The 17290-nt window shown below is 37.9% G+C and overlaps 1 protein-coding gene and 1 long non-coding RNA gene across 8 annotated transcripts in view; both read right to left on the bottom strand.

The window, feature by feature from the left end:
- Window positions 1-346: 346 nt before the first annotated feature.
- Window positions 347-1594, bottom strand: LOC134216750 (uncharacterized). The gene is made up of 3 exons (XR_009980809.1): window positions 1386-1594; window positions 749-1278; window positions 347-686 (listed from the first exon to the last, which is right to left on the bottom strand). It is a non-coding gene; the product is annotated as an uncharacterized LOC134216750 (long non-coding RNA).
- Window positions 1595-10853: 9259 nt separating this feature from the next.
- LOC134212608 (protein Atossa) overlaps window positions 10854-17290 on the bottom strand; it is a 256321-nt gene continuing 249884 nt past the window's right edge. For all 7 annotated transcript variants that reach the window (XM_062690611.1, XM_062690613.1, XM_062690617.1 and 4 more), the window contains 4 exons: window positions 13633-15484; window positions 12159-13067; window positions 11804-12087; window positions 10854-11468 (listed from right to left, as the gene is read on the bottom strand). In XM_062690611.1, coding sequence (XP_062546595.1) covers window positions 11282-11468; window positions 11804-12087; window positions 12159-13067; window positions 13633-15484 — 3232 coding nt within the window. In that variant the 3' untranslated portion in view covers window positions 10854-11281. The remainder of the gene's footprint in view (window positions 11469-11803; window positions 12088-12158; window positions 13068-13632; window positions 15485-17290) is intronic.

The following is a 17290-nucleotide window of genomic DNA, read 5'->3' as shown; positions in this document are numbered from 1 at the left end:
GGAGTTCTTCCAGGAATTCCTCCTGAAGTTCCTCCAGGAATTCCTCCTGAAGTTCCTCCAGGAATTCCTCCGGAAGTTCCTCCAGGAATTCCTCCGGAAGTTCCTCCAGGAATTCTGGTACCTGGGTATTCTGGTACCCATTTTGAAGAAAAGCGGCATAACTCATTTAATGAGTATATCGCGTTTACTCATTAATGGGTACTCTCAACAAACTTCATTAAATGGGTATTTTAAACTCTGGGTGTTTTTGTAGAAAATGGGTAAAAACCCCACATTTATATAAACAAAAAAATGAGGTTAGGGCGTGGAAATCCAAAATAATTTAAAATAAACCAGCATTCAGCTTCTATAATAATGAACAACATTTCATTTATTTATTTAAATTCAAATCATAATTATACACATCGAACAAACATTTTACATTCGGAGCGCCTGATTTGCACAGTTTGGTTTCATTTTTTTCGGGAGTGGCGGTTCTCCTCGAAACGAACGTCCCCGTGAGATATCCCATCCAAACTGCTAGAACTGGCCTGGCATGTTACCGGCTTTATCCATCGTGTGGATAAGCAGAGTGTACTCCTCGATGTGCTATAGGTATCACACCGATTTTCTACCATTTTGGCCATCCTCATCCAGCGGGTCTTATGACGGAGGAACAGCAGCAGCGGTAGGTTCGGGTAAGGAAACTAAAATGTAAAATCTTCGGTCACAATCAACCGGAAACAAAAGAATGCTTTTTTCAACATACCTTATGTCCTGCGGGAATATAAAACACTATTGAAATGCCGAAATACAGGCAGATGTTTGTTTTTAATTTCACAACTTGTAAAAGTGAAAATGGCGATTTCGCGTTCCGAATATTTCTGTGGGTACCATCTACCCATTTTTTAGTTCTAACAATCGATCTCGTTAATGGGAGAAAAATACCCTTTTAATGTTTTTGAAAAAATACTCATACAGTGCCCTTTCGATGATTGTAAGACCGATTATTGCAACGCTTTTTAATTGCAAGTTCGATTATTGCAACGTGTTGCAATTAAAAAGCAGATAACCGTCACTTTCAGATGTCAAAAAATCGGTCTGTCATTTTAAGCGGGGGGCTTTCCAATGGTAATGCATAAAAGAATTTAAAAGTTGCTGGGGTTGCCGGGGTTGAGCTGCGAGACAAATCATTGATTTCACATGCTGGGGCCGAATCTGCGCCGAACACATGATTCGAGGCTGTTCCGAATGAAGCAGTGCCGGATGCTTTGTTGTTTGCATCCTTTTTCGATTGAGCTGGAAGAGAACCACATCTTATTGTTGCTGATCGTTTACCATTTTTGGTATCTAAGCCTAAGAAATCGTAAATCATTAAGGAATTATGCAATCTATTATTTACATACCTGCAATCCGTCGACTCGTTGAAACCACTTCGATGGGCACTGATAAAAATAAACATTGATATGCCCCTTCGCTTTAATGACATTCGATTTGGCATCTGTCAGTTGTTGCAATTATCGAATGCCATTCGTTAAATGCAATGTAAATATTTTGCAATAATCGAACGGGCACTGTATTTTGACATTTTCGAATAATTCCAAAAAATGGGTAAATGAACCCCATTTAATGGGTACCGTGGACCCTCGATAATTTGGACGGTACCTCATTCAAATTAACGGGGTTCATTTTAATTTGAACTTCTGGTTACTCTATTTGCATTAGAAAACTGGTTTCTGGCTGCTCTCTTGGCTGGTTTGTTTTGATTCAGCATTCCGTTCCACGATGTTCCATTTTCTTTTCTCGATTCCACGTGGTAAATGACGTTTGAACCATTTTTAATTTGAACGATGTTCAAACGAGCGGGGTTCAAATTAAAAAGTGTTCAGATTAAAAGCGGTCATATTACCGGGGTCCACGGTATTTTCAAGCTTCCGTGTTGATGTTTACAGTCGCTAGTGTTGCCAGATATTTTTGACTGTCAATATGACAATGTGCCATACTTAAGGTGAGGCACAATTTATGGCACCAGAGTCTATTATATATAGAGTTACGCAAAGAGTGAAGACAAATCTACCTATTGAACTGTCAAACCGTCTCGCATAAATCTAAACCATAATTGAAGAATTTCTCAGATCATCCATGACCATTAAAAACAAAAAAGCTACTGTTCTAATTACTGTTCATTCAAATGATAAACCAACCTCACCATAAATCATAATTACAGCATGTTCTATTGTATTTGGTCAAACAACTACATGGGTAATGGGCGGTTGAGTATAATTACTGTATGAAAAGACGCATTTTTCAGTACATTTTTATTCATACACAGTATGTAATATGGTCCACTTACAATCGTTGTTTTTGAGCAAAACAATATGGATTGTAATATATGAACAGTTGAATGATATGGTAAAAAAAATCATCGCACCGTATCCCTTATCGTTCATCACCAGAAGAATCGATTAATAATTTTACTCAATAATTTTATGAATACACAATAAATAACATTATAATTCTAGATTGCTTTGAGAATAGGTCGTATGTGCAAAAGAGAGGCTCTCTTCGTTCACGCTCTCTTTCGCTTGTACATAAGCTAGTTTTGCATATTTTGCCACATTTTCACTTCAGAACGCTAGACAAAGCTATAATCTTTAGATATCTGTCAAGAAATCTGAAGTAAACTTTATTATAGAACTGTAATAATCGAAAGAGAATGGAGGCAAAGAGAGACTCTCTTTTGCACATACGACCTATTCTCAAAGCACTCTAGAATTATCCTTTATTCATTTATTTCAACACTCGTTTCTAAAAATATCTCCAGCTAGGTACAAAGAAGAAGCCATAACTTTAAGGATACTTTTCGATGATGCTGTCCGGAAACTGCATTCCTTCCCATAAATACGGAGTTGTCTGCAAGAAAATAGAAGAAAAATAACAATTATAATAAAATTGAAGGGGCGATTACAGGTGAGTACATTTAATTTTGGAACCTTCCTTCAAGTTTCGCTTCAGGGTTTCATTGAAACGCGCCATTTCGAAATGTTGGATCTGCCTCGGGAACTGCAAAGTCATTTCATATTCATTATTCATGAAGAATTTAATTTATTTCAAAGTATTGTCGGCGTAGCACCAACTTAGAATTCGGAAGTCGGGACTTCCGAACCGAACTTTCTTCCGAAGTTTTATCTGTCAAACTAATTAATGCATTGTGTAGCGCATCTTTAGATGAATCCAGCGCACTACTTCCGAAGTTGGGAAAGTTGCCTGTACCTGGAGAAAAATCCAACTTCGGTATAAAAAGCGTTATAATTTTTTTCCGGATAGACAATAAGTAAGTTAAAGAACTCTGTTACAAACCTGATTTTATTGGTGCAAAAAAAATCCATATAACACAAATCCAACGGGAAACTGTGCGAAAAAAACTAAGCACCAGCTTTTTTTGCACCTGAAATAAACATGACTACCCAAGTAACCATGAAGCTATATATACTTGCAAATAATCCAGCCATTAAGGTTGACTTAAAGTGGAAAAAGGCCCTTTTACGACCAAAATAAAGCTTCACTACTTTGACATGTTGAAATAAAACATAAGTAATGCATCGCTGCATTTGTAATGCTGAACTAATGTATCGTTGCTTGACAGTTGATGAATAAATGCATCTTTACATCGTTAAAACTGATCTAATGCAATTAGCATTTAATATGCTGATCTGTGATTGATTACATGCAACAATTAATGCTTGGTGGCAGAGTGAATGTAAATAAGAGTGGCGACACTGTCAGAATTGGAACAGAATTCATCTGTCATTCCCATACAAAATCGTGTTCCAAACGAGCAGGAGACCTGTAAAATGCGGCACATGTCGCCACTCTTAATTACATGCACTCTGCTTGGTGGTTACTTGGGTACCGCCTCGACTACCGCACGGAAAAATAATTCTTCCGTTTCTAAAAAATACGCAAACTTATTGCAAAATTTTAACGGCTATCGAATTTTTATCATTGGATGATATGAGAGTGCAGTGTATGTGTGCAATCGAAGGGAAATAATTTTATCGTCGGAGAATACATTTTCGTTTCATAGTTATATTGTATATTGTGACTATTATCAACCAATAATTGTCCATTATCTTTTTCTTCTAAAAGACAATTAAACACGGAGTATAATAAATTATAAAGAAACAGTAATTTGTGAAATTATTACACATGGTGTCGTAGGTTAAAAGGTTTGTATAATATTATTGATAGACAAACGTATGGTCTTTCTTTAAATCAACAACTATATAATTAGTAACAATATCACATAGTTCATATGAATAGTAACAACATCACAGCATATTGTTTTCAATTATGCGGGTTGTTCTAGAAACAGCTTCAAAAAAATTCAATACACCCCCCAATAAAGTAGCAACAAGAAACTCACGTGTTTGTACTCTGTGGGTGACTTGGTTGTCGAATTAAAAAGCTTTAGCAGTGAACACTCCCGTGAAGTCACTTTAAGGGTTGAACAAAAATGAAAGTTGCAAACAGAATAACAAGAAGATCATTCAGAATAAGTGTAAGAAGATCCTCTTTGCGCAACTCTATATATAATAGACTTTGTGTGGCACCAAGTTACAAGAAGACTTCTTGTCTTGGGTCTGTCTCAATTGGATAATTAAACTGAAATTAAACTTAAAAGTGACATTTCAATCATTATCAAATAACCCTGCTCGCAGAGCAAGATTACTTTTGACAGATATCGAATCATTTTCCATCGATGTCCTATTGGAATTGCTGGGTAGCACCAGCCATTCTTATAACGGGGTGATTTTTTAATTTTCGAACTGTCACTTTTAAGTTTAATTCTCCAAATGAGACAGACCTTAGGCTCTGTCTCATTTGGAGAATTAAACTTAAAAGTGACAGTTCGAAAATTAAGAAATCACCCCGTTATAAGAATGGCTGGTGCTACCCAGCAATTCCAACAGGACATCGATGGAAAATGATTCGATATCTGTCAAAGTAATCTTGCTCTGCGAGCAGGGTTATTTGATAATTATTGAAATGTCACTTTTAAGTTTAATTTCAGTTTAATTCTCCAAATGAGACAGACCTTAAGGTCTGTCTCATTTGGAGAATTAAACTTAAAAGTGACAGTTCGAAAATTAAAAATCACCCTGTTATAAGAATGGCTGGTGCTACCCAGCAATTCCAATAGGACATCGATGGAAAATGATTCGATATCTGTCAAAAGTAATCTTGCACTGCGAGCAGGGTTATTCGATAATTATTGAAATGTCACTTTTAAGTTTAATTTCAGTTTAATTATCCAATTGAGACAGACCCTTAGTGTGATGAACACAAATTAAATTGTGCTCAGCGACCCACCCCTTGATTAATGCTTAAATTTTTGTGCAACAGATGGAAGCACTTTCATTGATTTCAGTGTCTCCGGTGAGATGTATGAAAAGTTTTGAACTCGGTTATCTTGTTGCTTTCTTGCCATCTTTGATCCGATGGAAGTCCTGAAGGAACTTGCGCATGCCCATTATGGCCCGTTTACATATTCGCTAGTTCTAGCGGACAATGCACTATCCGACAATACTAGCGCGATATTAGCACAATGTAAACGCTTATTAGCGAGGACAATTCCTGTTTACATTGTGCTAATATCGCGCTAGTATTGTCGGATAGTGCATTGTCCGCTAGAACTAGCCTATATGTAAACGGGCCATAAACAATTTCTCCAGGAACAGCTGCACTGTGACCACTACTGGCCTTCGGGTAAATAGCTTTCTGCCAAATAACCCTTCTTCGATCAATAATTCTATTTCAACAAGATATTCTTTGGACTTCAACGGGAAATCGTTCGGAATTTCCACTCGAAGATTTTTCGAAGATCTTTCGTAATTTCAACAGGAAATTGTATGGAAAATTCTCAGGAGTTTGTTGAGTTGAGTTGAGATCAGGCAGGTTGTGTCTAGAAAACATCGGTTTTAGGTCATGGCGGGAATGTCTTTTCGCAATATTCACATATTTCCCGATCTTTTTAAATAACTGCATGATAAAACTTTTTGATGAATCCGCGTAAAATGCGGCTCAAACGCACTTCTTTTATAGTTGGAATTACGCTGAGACATTACCCACAGTCATCATTCTTGCATTTGTATATCATAAGCTATCATAAGGACATTTCTTTCGTAGTATATAAAGTTTGGGGTTCGAAAATATTATTTTTCATCATTAACTGAACATCTAAAGGGGAAGATTCGTTTCCCCGATGTGTTTTTATTCGTTAAATATTTTTCATTATGCTGAAAAAAATGTTGTATAAATATATATTGTGTGTATATGTTTTTTAGTATTTTCATTTTTCTGCATGTAGTTTAACGTCCATTGCTGCTTCTTGTTTTGCTACAGCTACTATTTACTACTTTACTACTAGAAATGTTGGTTTCTTTCATTAATCATTTTTACATTTCGTCTTCCGTCCTCCGTTGTTATTCTGAATAATCCATAAAACAAAAAGAAGTGAAATTCCAACGATAATCATTATCGGTGACTGCATTTTCATATTTCCATTCTACGCTTAACTTTTTTTATTCTACGTCATCCATATTCCTCACTTTGCTATGTTTAGTGTGTTTGTATGTGTTAATGCTTGTGTTTCTATGTGGCTTTCTAGAAAAAATAATTGCTAAAATTTGTTGTTAGTTTTCAATCCTTATACCAGACACATGAAAAACTGTTTTTATAATCGATACACTGTTGTTAGTTATGGTGACACAATCTCTATTGGAGTTTTTCTTATTGCATTTTTCGTAGTTCTTCTTGCGTTACTCATTTTCTGTTGCTTTTTGTCCTATATACATCTTCTTTCTCAGGGGGATTCTTTTTGTCTTTTTACTATAGATTAATGTTTTGATTATCGACTGTCGGCACATTTCAAAATCATGCTCCGATCATTTCAACCTTACTACTTGCTTTGCTATCATTCTTAGCTGACTAGTATGCACATAAGGGTTGTGGGTATGACCTCGTGAATTGGATTGGATAATTACTACAGAGTAATTTTTGGACACATTAGCGAAGCGATAATTACGGATCCAAGATGTGATTGATTACCATTGACTATGAAAGAGATAACTTTCTATGCAACGAACAGAAACAATAATAAAAATAGTCTTGGCTTTCCCGTACAACTAAAGTTGTGACGAAAAGTTCAAATTTCGCACGAAAAACTAACTTTGTGCAATTGTTGAAAAATTTATTGGAGGTAACATATGAGTTTTCAGAACATTGTAAAAAAGCTCAATTGTACAAATACCACCAGTGTTTCTTTAGTATTGGAATTACCAATTCTATCTATGAATGCATAGTTGATAAAAATTCAAGCAAACATGAGATTGGTATGCATTTATGGGCAGTACAAAAAACTAACAATTATTGGACACAATGGATTTTACCTGTATATAAATGTCGAATTTGCTGTTTCAGAAAAAAGGTAAAATTTAATTCGTTGCATTGCAAAGTCTAAGTTTTGGTTTCTGATCGTGGTACCAGAGTTCAAATTTTAGAGGTTCCAATACCATGTATCTTGACCGAATAGCAACTTGGAGTGGCTTCCCGAACAAAGTATGAGATCATAATTTGATGTCACAGTAAGATCTGCTTTCTGTTGTAGATTTTGTTATTTTAATCGTTAAAAAGGACCAAAAGGACATCAACCTAAGTAATCAAAATCGGCGATTCATCAACAACAAAAAAAGTTATCGATTTGATCTCAAGCTTTGCTCTGGTTTGCATTAATTGATTTCAGTAAACTTAATGAACATGCTATCTTTAGGTTGGTTGCGCAGTTCAATAAAGACAAATTTAATGAGCCTTAGAATCAAAAAGAAAAAAATGTGCAGAAGGATATTTCAAGTGAATACATTTTATTGAATAATAGTTTATTTACTGTGATCTATGCAGTATTCTTGTTAAACAATTCTTTTTTTTTAATTCTGAACAAAAAATCTACGCGATGGAGATTTTCCCGCTGCACCCGAACACATTGGGATGAAATTTTTCTATAGATTGGCACACGGGAAAACGCATTAATTACTGCTGTCTTGTCTACTCAATCACATTATCATACAAATTATGATTCGTTATGTTCTCTTATTTGGATAGGAAAATGGAAAATAACGATAAAGATTATTTCGATTTATCTAATAATGGATATAGAAATTGTGGTAAATATTCTCCGCAAATTGGCTATCAATCGATCATCATGTTTTCTACTATTATGTCACGCGTGGGAAATTAAATTCATACTTATGGCAGTGTGTATCTTCCTATTTTTACTACAAGATTTTCGAATGAATTGATAGATAGGTACGTACGTCGTTGAAAACTATGTTCAGACAAAAAGCGTGTAACATCATATTGCGTTATCTTGATGAAATTATCTTGTCGATGGTTTAAATGTCATGTTATTCACTTCGTCATCTGAAAATAGTATCTACAGGCTTATAACATGCGACTATCTTGATGACATTTCCCTCATCAACAATATGAACCACGTGTTATAACTTCAGTGGTCTAAACATAGCATTCGAACGATTGTGCCGCCAGGATGGCAGGACCTTGCATGCACTTCTATGCACAGATTTTCCGTACTCGGGACTGCAGTGGTATATCCTTTAATAATTTCAATATGTTCGGATGGTTAAAAACATCTATTTATAATGTTCAAGATTATCGACTCGCTACAACAAGTTTTGATATAATTATCCTCTGAACGGGAATCCATACATTGCCACTACTACACTGAAAGCGTTTAGTTGTTATCCATCGTTTTATACAAACAGTAAGATGAACATTTCTCCTGAAGTTACTTGATGTTCATGATTCACCAAATGTATATTAATGGTCGTTTTATATACTGTGTTCTAGATTATGATGGATTATGACAATCGATTAAGGACGAAAACTGAAAATTTACATGAACTACAAGTTGTTTCGCCATTCCAGCGCCCCAGGCACAACTTCAACATCATCAGCTAATGCAGTGTCCAAGTTAGTTTTACCGATTTCCTTGAATAAATATTTCCAGAAAAAAAAATTGCTCAGTTACATCTGACTTTACTGCTAAGTCCTGCTAAGTAAAAGTCGGCAATAAGATAATTCATTACAATGATAAATGGAGGACCGATACTTTCGAACGAATGCGATTCGTTCGAACCGTTTCTCCATTTGATTTTGCTGGCGTTAACGAGAATGCGCTTCAAACGAAACGCGTACACAAACGAAATTTCTTTATGCGATTGATTTTAAATAATATTGACAAAAACAAACCGCGTAGAAAAAACGACTTTGATAGAGTTAGTTGAAGAAAAGTTGGGGTCGTTTATCACGCGGATGGTTTACATTGTTTCTTATCTTTAGAATTAAAGTTGTGAAAATTGAGTTGACTTCACACACAATCGAAGAAAAATAAGATGTTATTTCATATGCCATAAAATTGATAAAAATGTATTCGCCCAATACAATAAAAGTGAAAGCAACATGGACTACCGATCTGAGAAATATTTATATAACAGAAGGATAAATAGTCGAAAACAGGCAGGCCTGTTGTTGGATCCAAGGTGTCTGACCGCCAAATTGTGAATCAGTTACCTGCAGCTTATTCTGGTCGTTTGTAATATCGGTACCACAGTCGACTCTCTACATCTCGATGCTCTATATCTCGATATCTCTCCCTATGTCGATGGTTTCCTCAGTCCCTTCAATCTACATACATTTGGGCTGTCTACTTCTCGATAACCTCCCTATTTCGATATCTCTCTATCTCAATGTGTTATGATCATATTTTGTTCAGGATTCACTCTCCTTATGTCGATATGTTCAAATTTTTAGGCTACTAGAACGAGCTTTTTTGGATGTAGTACCTATTTTAATTTTCCTTCCATTCCTCCCTATCTTGATGGTCCCTTCAATATCTCGAGATGGGAAGAGGCGACTGTATGTATGAATCCTCGGTATCTCCGCAACAAATATTAGCGTAATTAGGTAATAAGCATTTTTTACCGTTTCGAATGCAAATTCTGCTTTCTGTAAATAAACAACGCGAAATTGTTGCTGTGATACTGCTAAGCGTCGGTTTCAGGGTTATCAGGGTTTGCATTTATCTTGGTCGGTATCAATTCAGCGTCGGAAGCAGTAAACGTCAAAATAATTTATAGCAACCGCCATTATGGCGAGCGTGAAAAGCTGGATAGGTAATCACATTGTAGTTCATGTAGACTCAAAAAACAGCATTCTATAAACTGATGAATAGAAAAAAAAGTATATCCTGCATCGCAAGTAATCACACCAGTAGCAATATTTCATGTTTTAAATTTTAATGAATTGAAATAATTTCAAATAATAAGAGTTTCTGTAGTTGTCTAACTAGCCGACTCGATTATACGGTTTTGTACCGTCGATGAATTCAGAATTTAGCACACAGTCTGCTTTTATTCAAGTTCAAGCTGAATAATCCGAACGAAACACAAATATTATACCGATAAAACAAGAATATTAACAATATACACATTACGCTTTTTTTCTAATCATTTAGAGATGACCATAACCGCCACGACTACACAAATCTTTGCGGTCATCTTTGCAAATCACAGCTTGCGCAACCAATTTGACCGTATCGTTCGATTTTCTAAATCTTAATAGCAAGACTGAATAGTGATAGCTCGTTTATGTTTTCTCATCACAACTACCGTTTTTGACGAAGGTAAATCACTTGCTACTAATAGTGCATCATACTCTTAACCATCTACAACCTAGTAAACAACGTGTCGCGAAATCATGCCCGCTAGGGCGCTATTTGAATCCACTGTAAATAAGCATTTACTTCAAATGTATGTATATATATTTTTACCAACAAAAGAATTCACAACAAATGTATTTTTATATAGATCAGATCGATAAAAATAAATTTACATGCGAGCAGATACCTCGTTGCCAGATCCCAAAATCACATTCCACATTTTATAGTACACCCTGACTAGCAACGAGAACCCCTTCTCTCCGAAAATTAAAAAGTAGCGATCACAATCACAATGCCATATCGGGAACGAATTAAAAATTTGAAAACATGATCATTTTCAATTATAAAAATAAACGAACAGTTAGAATCTAAAAAAAGAAACATCCCGGAGGAACAACACGGACGCAACGGTTTAAAATAGAACTATATCGTGGCTACTGACTTGACCAGAACGTGGGTGCGATTTGAATGAGAATCGGTTCCCTACCATCCACTATCACGGCGAAACTACTGCTTGTCGACCCGTAGGCTAAATTTGGGATTCTCCGGTACGATGGTGACCACTTTGAGCTCGTTGGGAGCCTCCAGTAGGTTCTTGGCGTGGGCCGCGGCCGTATCACAGTCTGTGCGACGGGAGATCAACAACCGGATGTCGGTGTGCAGCGAGAGCTTTCCTGAGCGAGACGTTTGGAATCTGCAATAAAATTTTAATAAGAGTTTGGTATCAGTTCCCATGATTGCATATTTATTTCTCTAAGAGCGTAAGCCTGTTTAATTAAGTTCATCAAATGCACAATATCAATTAGTGTGTCTTTACCAGAGCTGTGCAATATCAGGATGCTCTTTGTACATTGATAGAAAACATAAAATGATACTTTTTCTATATAAATAACCATAATTACACAAAGAGCGTCCAAGACAACTAAAGAGAACGATGCTCATACTGATCACGCCTTGAAACAATGATTTTGATTTTTTTTTCAGATAAGAGTGGTATACCTTAATCAACATTGTTAGTTGGGAGCTTACCTCAAGTGGATTGCATATCGTAGCAGCTTCATCTGTTCAGCATTGCTGAGTTGTTCGACGCCGCTAGCACTGCCCAACGTGTCCGGTGTTGCCGTACCCTTGTTGGTATCCTCGTATGCCAGTATCCGCTGGCGGATGAACGTCGTGGACACTGCTGGCATATCGCGGAAGTCATACGGAACTACAAACATACGCACTACGGTGCCTAGTGGATTGAGCAATGTAACCTGTACCGTTCCCTGCCGTGGGATAGAGTAACCTTTCCTTGGAAGACGTAGTTCACACTGTTTGGATTAGAACATTAGAAAAAATTACTAAATTATCCAGCCTCGATTAATCATTCTATACAGCTTACCACATAAGGTGTGGTTAGGTGCTGCCCAGGTAGTTCGTAGAAATACGAAGCTGCCGGTATTGTTAGCTGCGTCGGACAGAAGCTACCAGAAGCGCCAAGTAGAACCTTAAATTCGGCCACCTGGAACTTTGGAGTGATTCGACGTTGTAGTAACGACTCTTCTAGAGTGCCTAACAGCGGTAGTCGGCCAAATTTGAAGAGGTTTTTGCTGAAAGATTTGCTGAACGGTCGTTGAGCAAGGTTTAGTTTCAGCGGTGAGCCCGGGAGCTTGTTGGGGCTGATTTGAAAATTGAGACCGTTGCAAGAGTTGTTCGTAAAATCCATCAAGTAGGGATATTCTTCGTCGGAAAACTGCTCATCGGAACCAATGGATGAGCGCTCCGAAACAGAGCTGCGTTCAGAAAGGTATCGTGTCCGTTGATTCTTGTAAGCATGACGAAGAAATCTTGGCGATAGTGACCCTGGTGACAGTTGACATGTCGGAGCAGAATTCGATTTATGTACGTTCAATCTGCTAATTGGATCCGGAAAGTTGAACATACTGCCATCGATAGGGATCGGACTGGAACTGCTGATAAAGCCCGAATCTTCTCGTGCAAGTGGTGACACGTTGAAAACATTTGTAAGGTTGATTTTGGGGATGGTGAAATTCGAGGAAGACGACGACATTTTATTGCCCGCGCGAGAACTGCTGGCCACTGCAGTACAGCTGAGTATCTGTTTCTTGTGGGGTGATATGCTGCTAGCTGTGCTCACGGAGTAGTCGCTTTCCGTGCAGCTCACGTAGAGAGGAAGTTTGCTTGTACTGCTGGCTGGCGTAGATGTCTGTATCCCTGCGATAGTCGGGGTAGCAAAGACCGAACGATGGCGTCCCTTAACGTCAACCGGGGAAGGTTGAGCAAACATGATCTGGGAAGGATTGTGATGAAATTGATCAGTGATGGTAGAAAGTATTACGAGAATCAAATACTTATATCTTAGATTATGACAGATACCTTTGTTGGACTAATTCTACAAGTAGAGTGATCTGACTTGGTAAAACATTTTCAAATGCTTCCGTTTCAATTACACGGTAAATTCAAGTAAAAACAGCTGAAATCTATGTCTGTCCCATAACTCTAGTTGTTTAGAGAAATAGGCCCAGTTTCTAGGAATAGATATTTTAAAATAAGCTCCATGAGAATGAGATAATATTATCGAACCCCGAAAATCTGTTTCGTTTTTGTTATCAAGTAATTAAAGTGATCAAATTTCAGGTAATGGCTGATGAGGATGTGATTCAAATAGGCAGTTTAATTGTAGATTTTTTTTTATAACGAACTTATACCTAACCAGATTGTTTTTGATAGATCACAAGGTAGGTATATCTTCTTTGGCTTAAAAGATCTTTTGTAAAATTGACAACAAAAATTGGCAATAATTATATGATTGTGAATAGCAAAACGATCATACATCTTAAAAGGCATCTACTTACCGGGCATTCGCATTTCGAAAAGGTGACATCATTCGTTTCCTCCTCGCAATCATCACCGTTGCCGTTATCCGAAATAGCGACACCGGAGGATCGGCCATTAATTCCGAGTGCACTATTCAGATTGATCGTATCGATGACATCTTCCGAAAAAGCGCGACGGTAGCCTTTCTTTAGCTGCTCGAAACTATCGACGACCGCCCCAGCTGAACTGCTGAGGGCGGCACTGAGATCGTCCTCACCGTTGCGGTGCTCATTGAATTCGTTGGCATGGTAGGAAGCCAAATCGGTTTCATCGTCACCACCCGACGATGAGGATGGTATGGTGAAATGGCCGACCAAGCTTTCCGATAGCGTTCGACGACAACCTGGAGGGCTATTGTTGGTACTGCTGCTATTACTGCTACAGCTGCTACTATCCGACTTACTGAGGGCTAACCTAAAATTATGTTTCGTTTTTTGTCGTTTGCACAAACGACAGTCTCCTAAATCTAGGGCATCCTTATTGAAAGTAAAAGTATCACATTCTCTTCGCTCACACTTTGCTGTATCACTACCAGTATTATTGTTATCATTGTAACTGCCACTATAGTAATTATTGTTTTTGAAATGTGCCACATATGGTCGCTGGTAGTCGTTGATGATGGCCGTCCTTTGGATGGCCTGCAGGAGCAACTCGGCTTTCCGAAGGCCTCGGGGTTCTTCTTCTTCTAGATGATGGCGCTTCGAATGCTCATCGTGGACCACGGCAGCTACCATCTGTAGGCTTGTATCACAGTCATCACTAGTGTAATCACGACGATTATAATTACTATTACTATATTGCATTTTGCTATCACTGTTTGTGCTTGTAGATCCATGACCAGGTGCCGACTCCGGTTGCTGTTGCTCTGCACAAAGACAGCAACACCCACTAGCATCTGTCTGGGTGGCCACTGTTGCAACTTTGCCACTATGTGACATGCTGCTGAGGAAGATGGCAGTCTGAGTTGCTTTCGTGTTGCTGGCACACGAGGTTGGTTGGTACAGATCATCGCAATTCGAGTACAGTGGTGGTTGGATTAGATTGATTGAAGAAGTATACGGCGAGGCGCTACTACAGTTGCTGGCATGATTCACAGTTGGAATATTCAGTGCCGGTGATTTGCATACAGGTGGGGGAACCATCATATTTACCATTTCATTACGACTGTTACTGCTCTTTGATATCGCAATTTCCGGCGCTGTAGATTTCTTTTTCTTCTCTCGCTTCATCATACGTTTTTTGTACTTCATCAACTGTTTTTCCCGATGACTAACCGCAGCAAGTGACAAATCGTCCTCCCCGGTTTGAGGATCTTCTTCTTCTTCATCTCGAAAAGCACATCGATGTTTCCCTTTTTCATGGCACGGCAAATCCATGCGATCGTTAACCAGAATATCATCCATTTTGGCATCCATTTCATCGTTGATACTTGGTATCCGTTCGAGGCGCGGTAAACTCTTTAAGCACACTTCTATTACGTAGTTGTCAGCAATGATGGCGTCCGGAAAGTTGTGCACGTTTGGGTTATCGTTGAAGCAAGCGGTGTTGTCGTTACCTCGGATGCGAAATAGAATGTCAAGCTTCGCCTTTGGCAACGCCAATGGAGTTCCCCCTCCATTGTGGCCATCACCACTAACGCCGATGGCAATCGGGGCTCCCATGGATGCTCCAAGCTCATTGGTCGATACTTTTTTGATGCGTGGATTGTTGAAAATTTCTGGCTCAAGTGAATTTTTAATCAGATCAGTCCAGGCAGATATTTGCGAAAAGTATAATTGACTACGGATGGCAGCACATAGCGATTGTAGTGTCATCGTTGATTCAGATGTTCTAAAAAATAAAAAAAAAGATCACATGTCAGTAGGTAGTTTTCTAAAGATGAATTTAATGAAGCCTTTTTATGCATTGAAGAAATGAGTTTAGGAACAGAAAAAATGCACTCTTCGTGAACTTGTATCGTTTTAAAAAATACAGCACCAATGAAAAAAGCACGCTTCTTGTTCACAAATCAAGCGAGAGTTCTTGAGAGATCCTAGACTATGCGAGTCTCAGAAGGTTAGTTAAGTCAAAACACCCAATTTAATTCACCTATTAGTTAGACTCGTAAGATTTTTTCTATACAAAACATTTTTTTATTTACACAGGATTCTGTTTTTACACGATTTTTTTTTTTCGCTCGTATTTTTGATCCTGTGACTTTAATTTGTCACCAGAATATTTGCAAAGTTTTTCAAAAACTCCTAAATAATTCAAATAAAAATCACATGGTAATTAATATGCGTTAAACATTGAGGATGGGTGCAAAATTGAGAAAATGTAAAACGAGAAAGATCCATTAATTACGTAACGCATAAATTGGACATATTCAAGCCCCCCCCCCCCTATGTCACACTTTTTGTATGAAACATCTGAAAATTTTGTATGAATCGTCACACTTCGCTCAACCCCCCTCCCCCTCTAAGCGTTACGTAATTTGTTGACGCTCCCTCATGTAAAAACAGAATCCAGTGTATATGGAGCGTAAGAAAGTGGTAGACCCCCCTCCCCCCATAAGTGCTACGTAATTAGTGTACGAAAGTTGATTTTTCTCACCCCTGGACGTTGACCTCACCCATCAAACAATTTCATTGGCAAAATCGATTAAATTTCACTCATTTGCAGTCAACTTTCCAAAAGAACCTTTATAACCTATAAAAAAGTGCTGCAATATAATTTCGAATTGATATAGGGTTACTGTTCCGGTACTTTATTTTATAGCTCCCATGTAATGTATATTGTGTGAGATAGGGATGCCACCGGGCTGAACGAAACCATCTTAGTACACGAACTTCTTTTCTACGAGTAATAGCACAGACAAACAGACATGACAAATTGAACATTCACTCATCAAATTCATCGCCGTATCTTCTTCTTCTTCTTCGATGGCTCTACATTCCAACTGGAACTTGGTCTGCTTTTCAACTTTTTTAACTATTCTATTAGCATTTCCTCAGTTATAAATTGAAAGCTTTGCTATACCCGCCATTGCACGAGTAGGTATCTTATGTGGCAAGTACAATGGATACACTATGACTAGGAAGTCGAGAAAGTTTCCAACCCGAAAACATCCTACTCCATACCGAGAATCGAACTCGTCATCTCCGGATTGGCAATCCTACGCCTTTGTTCGCAAGGCTACTGGGGATCGTCGTATAAACACTAACAAACTCGAGCAAATTCGATGCACGCGCCACGAGTGATTGATTGGCCAGCTAATGATTATTTAAATTGGCCAGTAAATCAGTGCACGATGAACATTTCAAGAGCGTTATGTCTGGGTTTGTCTGTGAATATAGGCTGTTCAGATTACACTTGATATCATTCATGAGTTGATATTTTCTTTGTCACGACTCACGATTTAACTCGCGAAAGGATGACCATCCATTAAGGAAACGGCAGTCAGTGCTTATTAATGGTAACATTTTGGTTAAGGTTTAGAATCGAATCAAATTAAGACACGTCCATTACTTTCGACCTTTATTCATTTTTTATCTTTCCCCTCGTCCTGATGCCAGTCTTCTTTATTATACATATTACACTCTCTCTTTGCTAACGATTAAAAGTTTACTGTACCTTTCTTAGTTTTTCATCTCAAAG

The sequence above is a fragment of the Armigeres subalbatus genome, chromosome 2, assembly GCF_024139115.2.
Source record: "Armigeres subalbatus isolate Guangzhou_Male chromosome 2, GZ_Asu_2, whole genome shotgun sequence".
Classification (NCBI taxonomy): domain Eukaryota; kingdom Metazoa; phylum Arthropoda; class Insecta; order Diptera; family Culicidae; genus Armigeres; species Armigeres subalbatus.
This window is presented reverse-complemented; position numbering and strand designations above follow the sequence as displayed.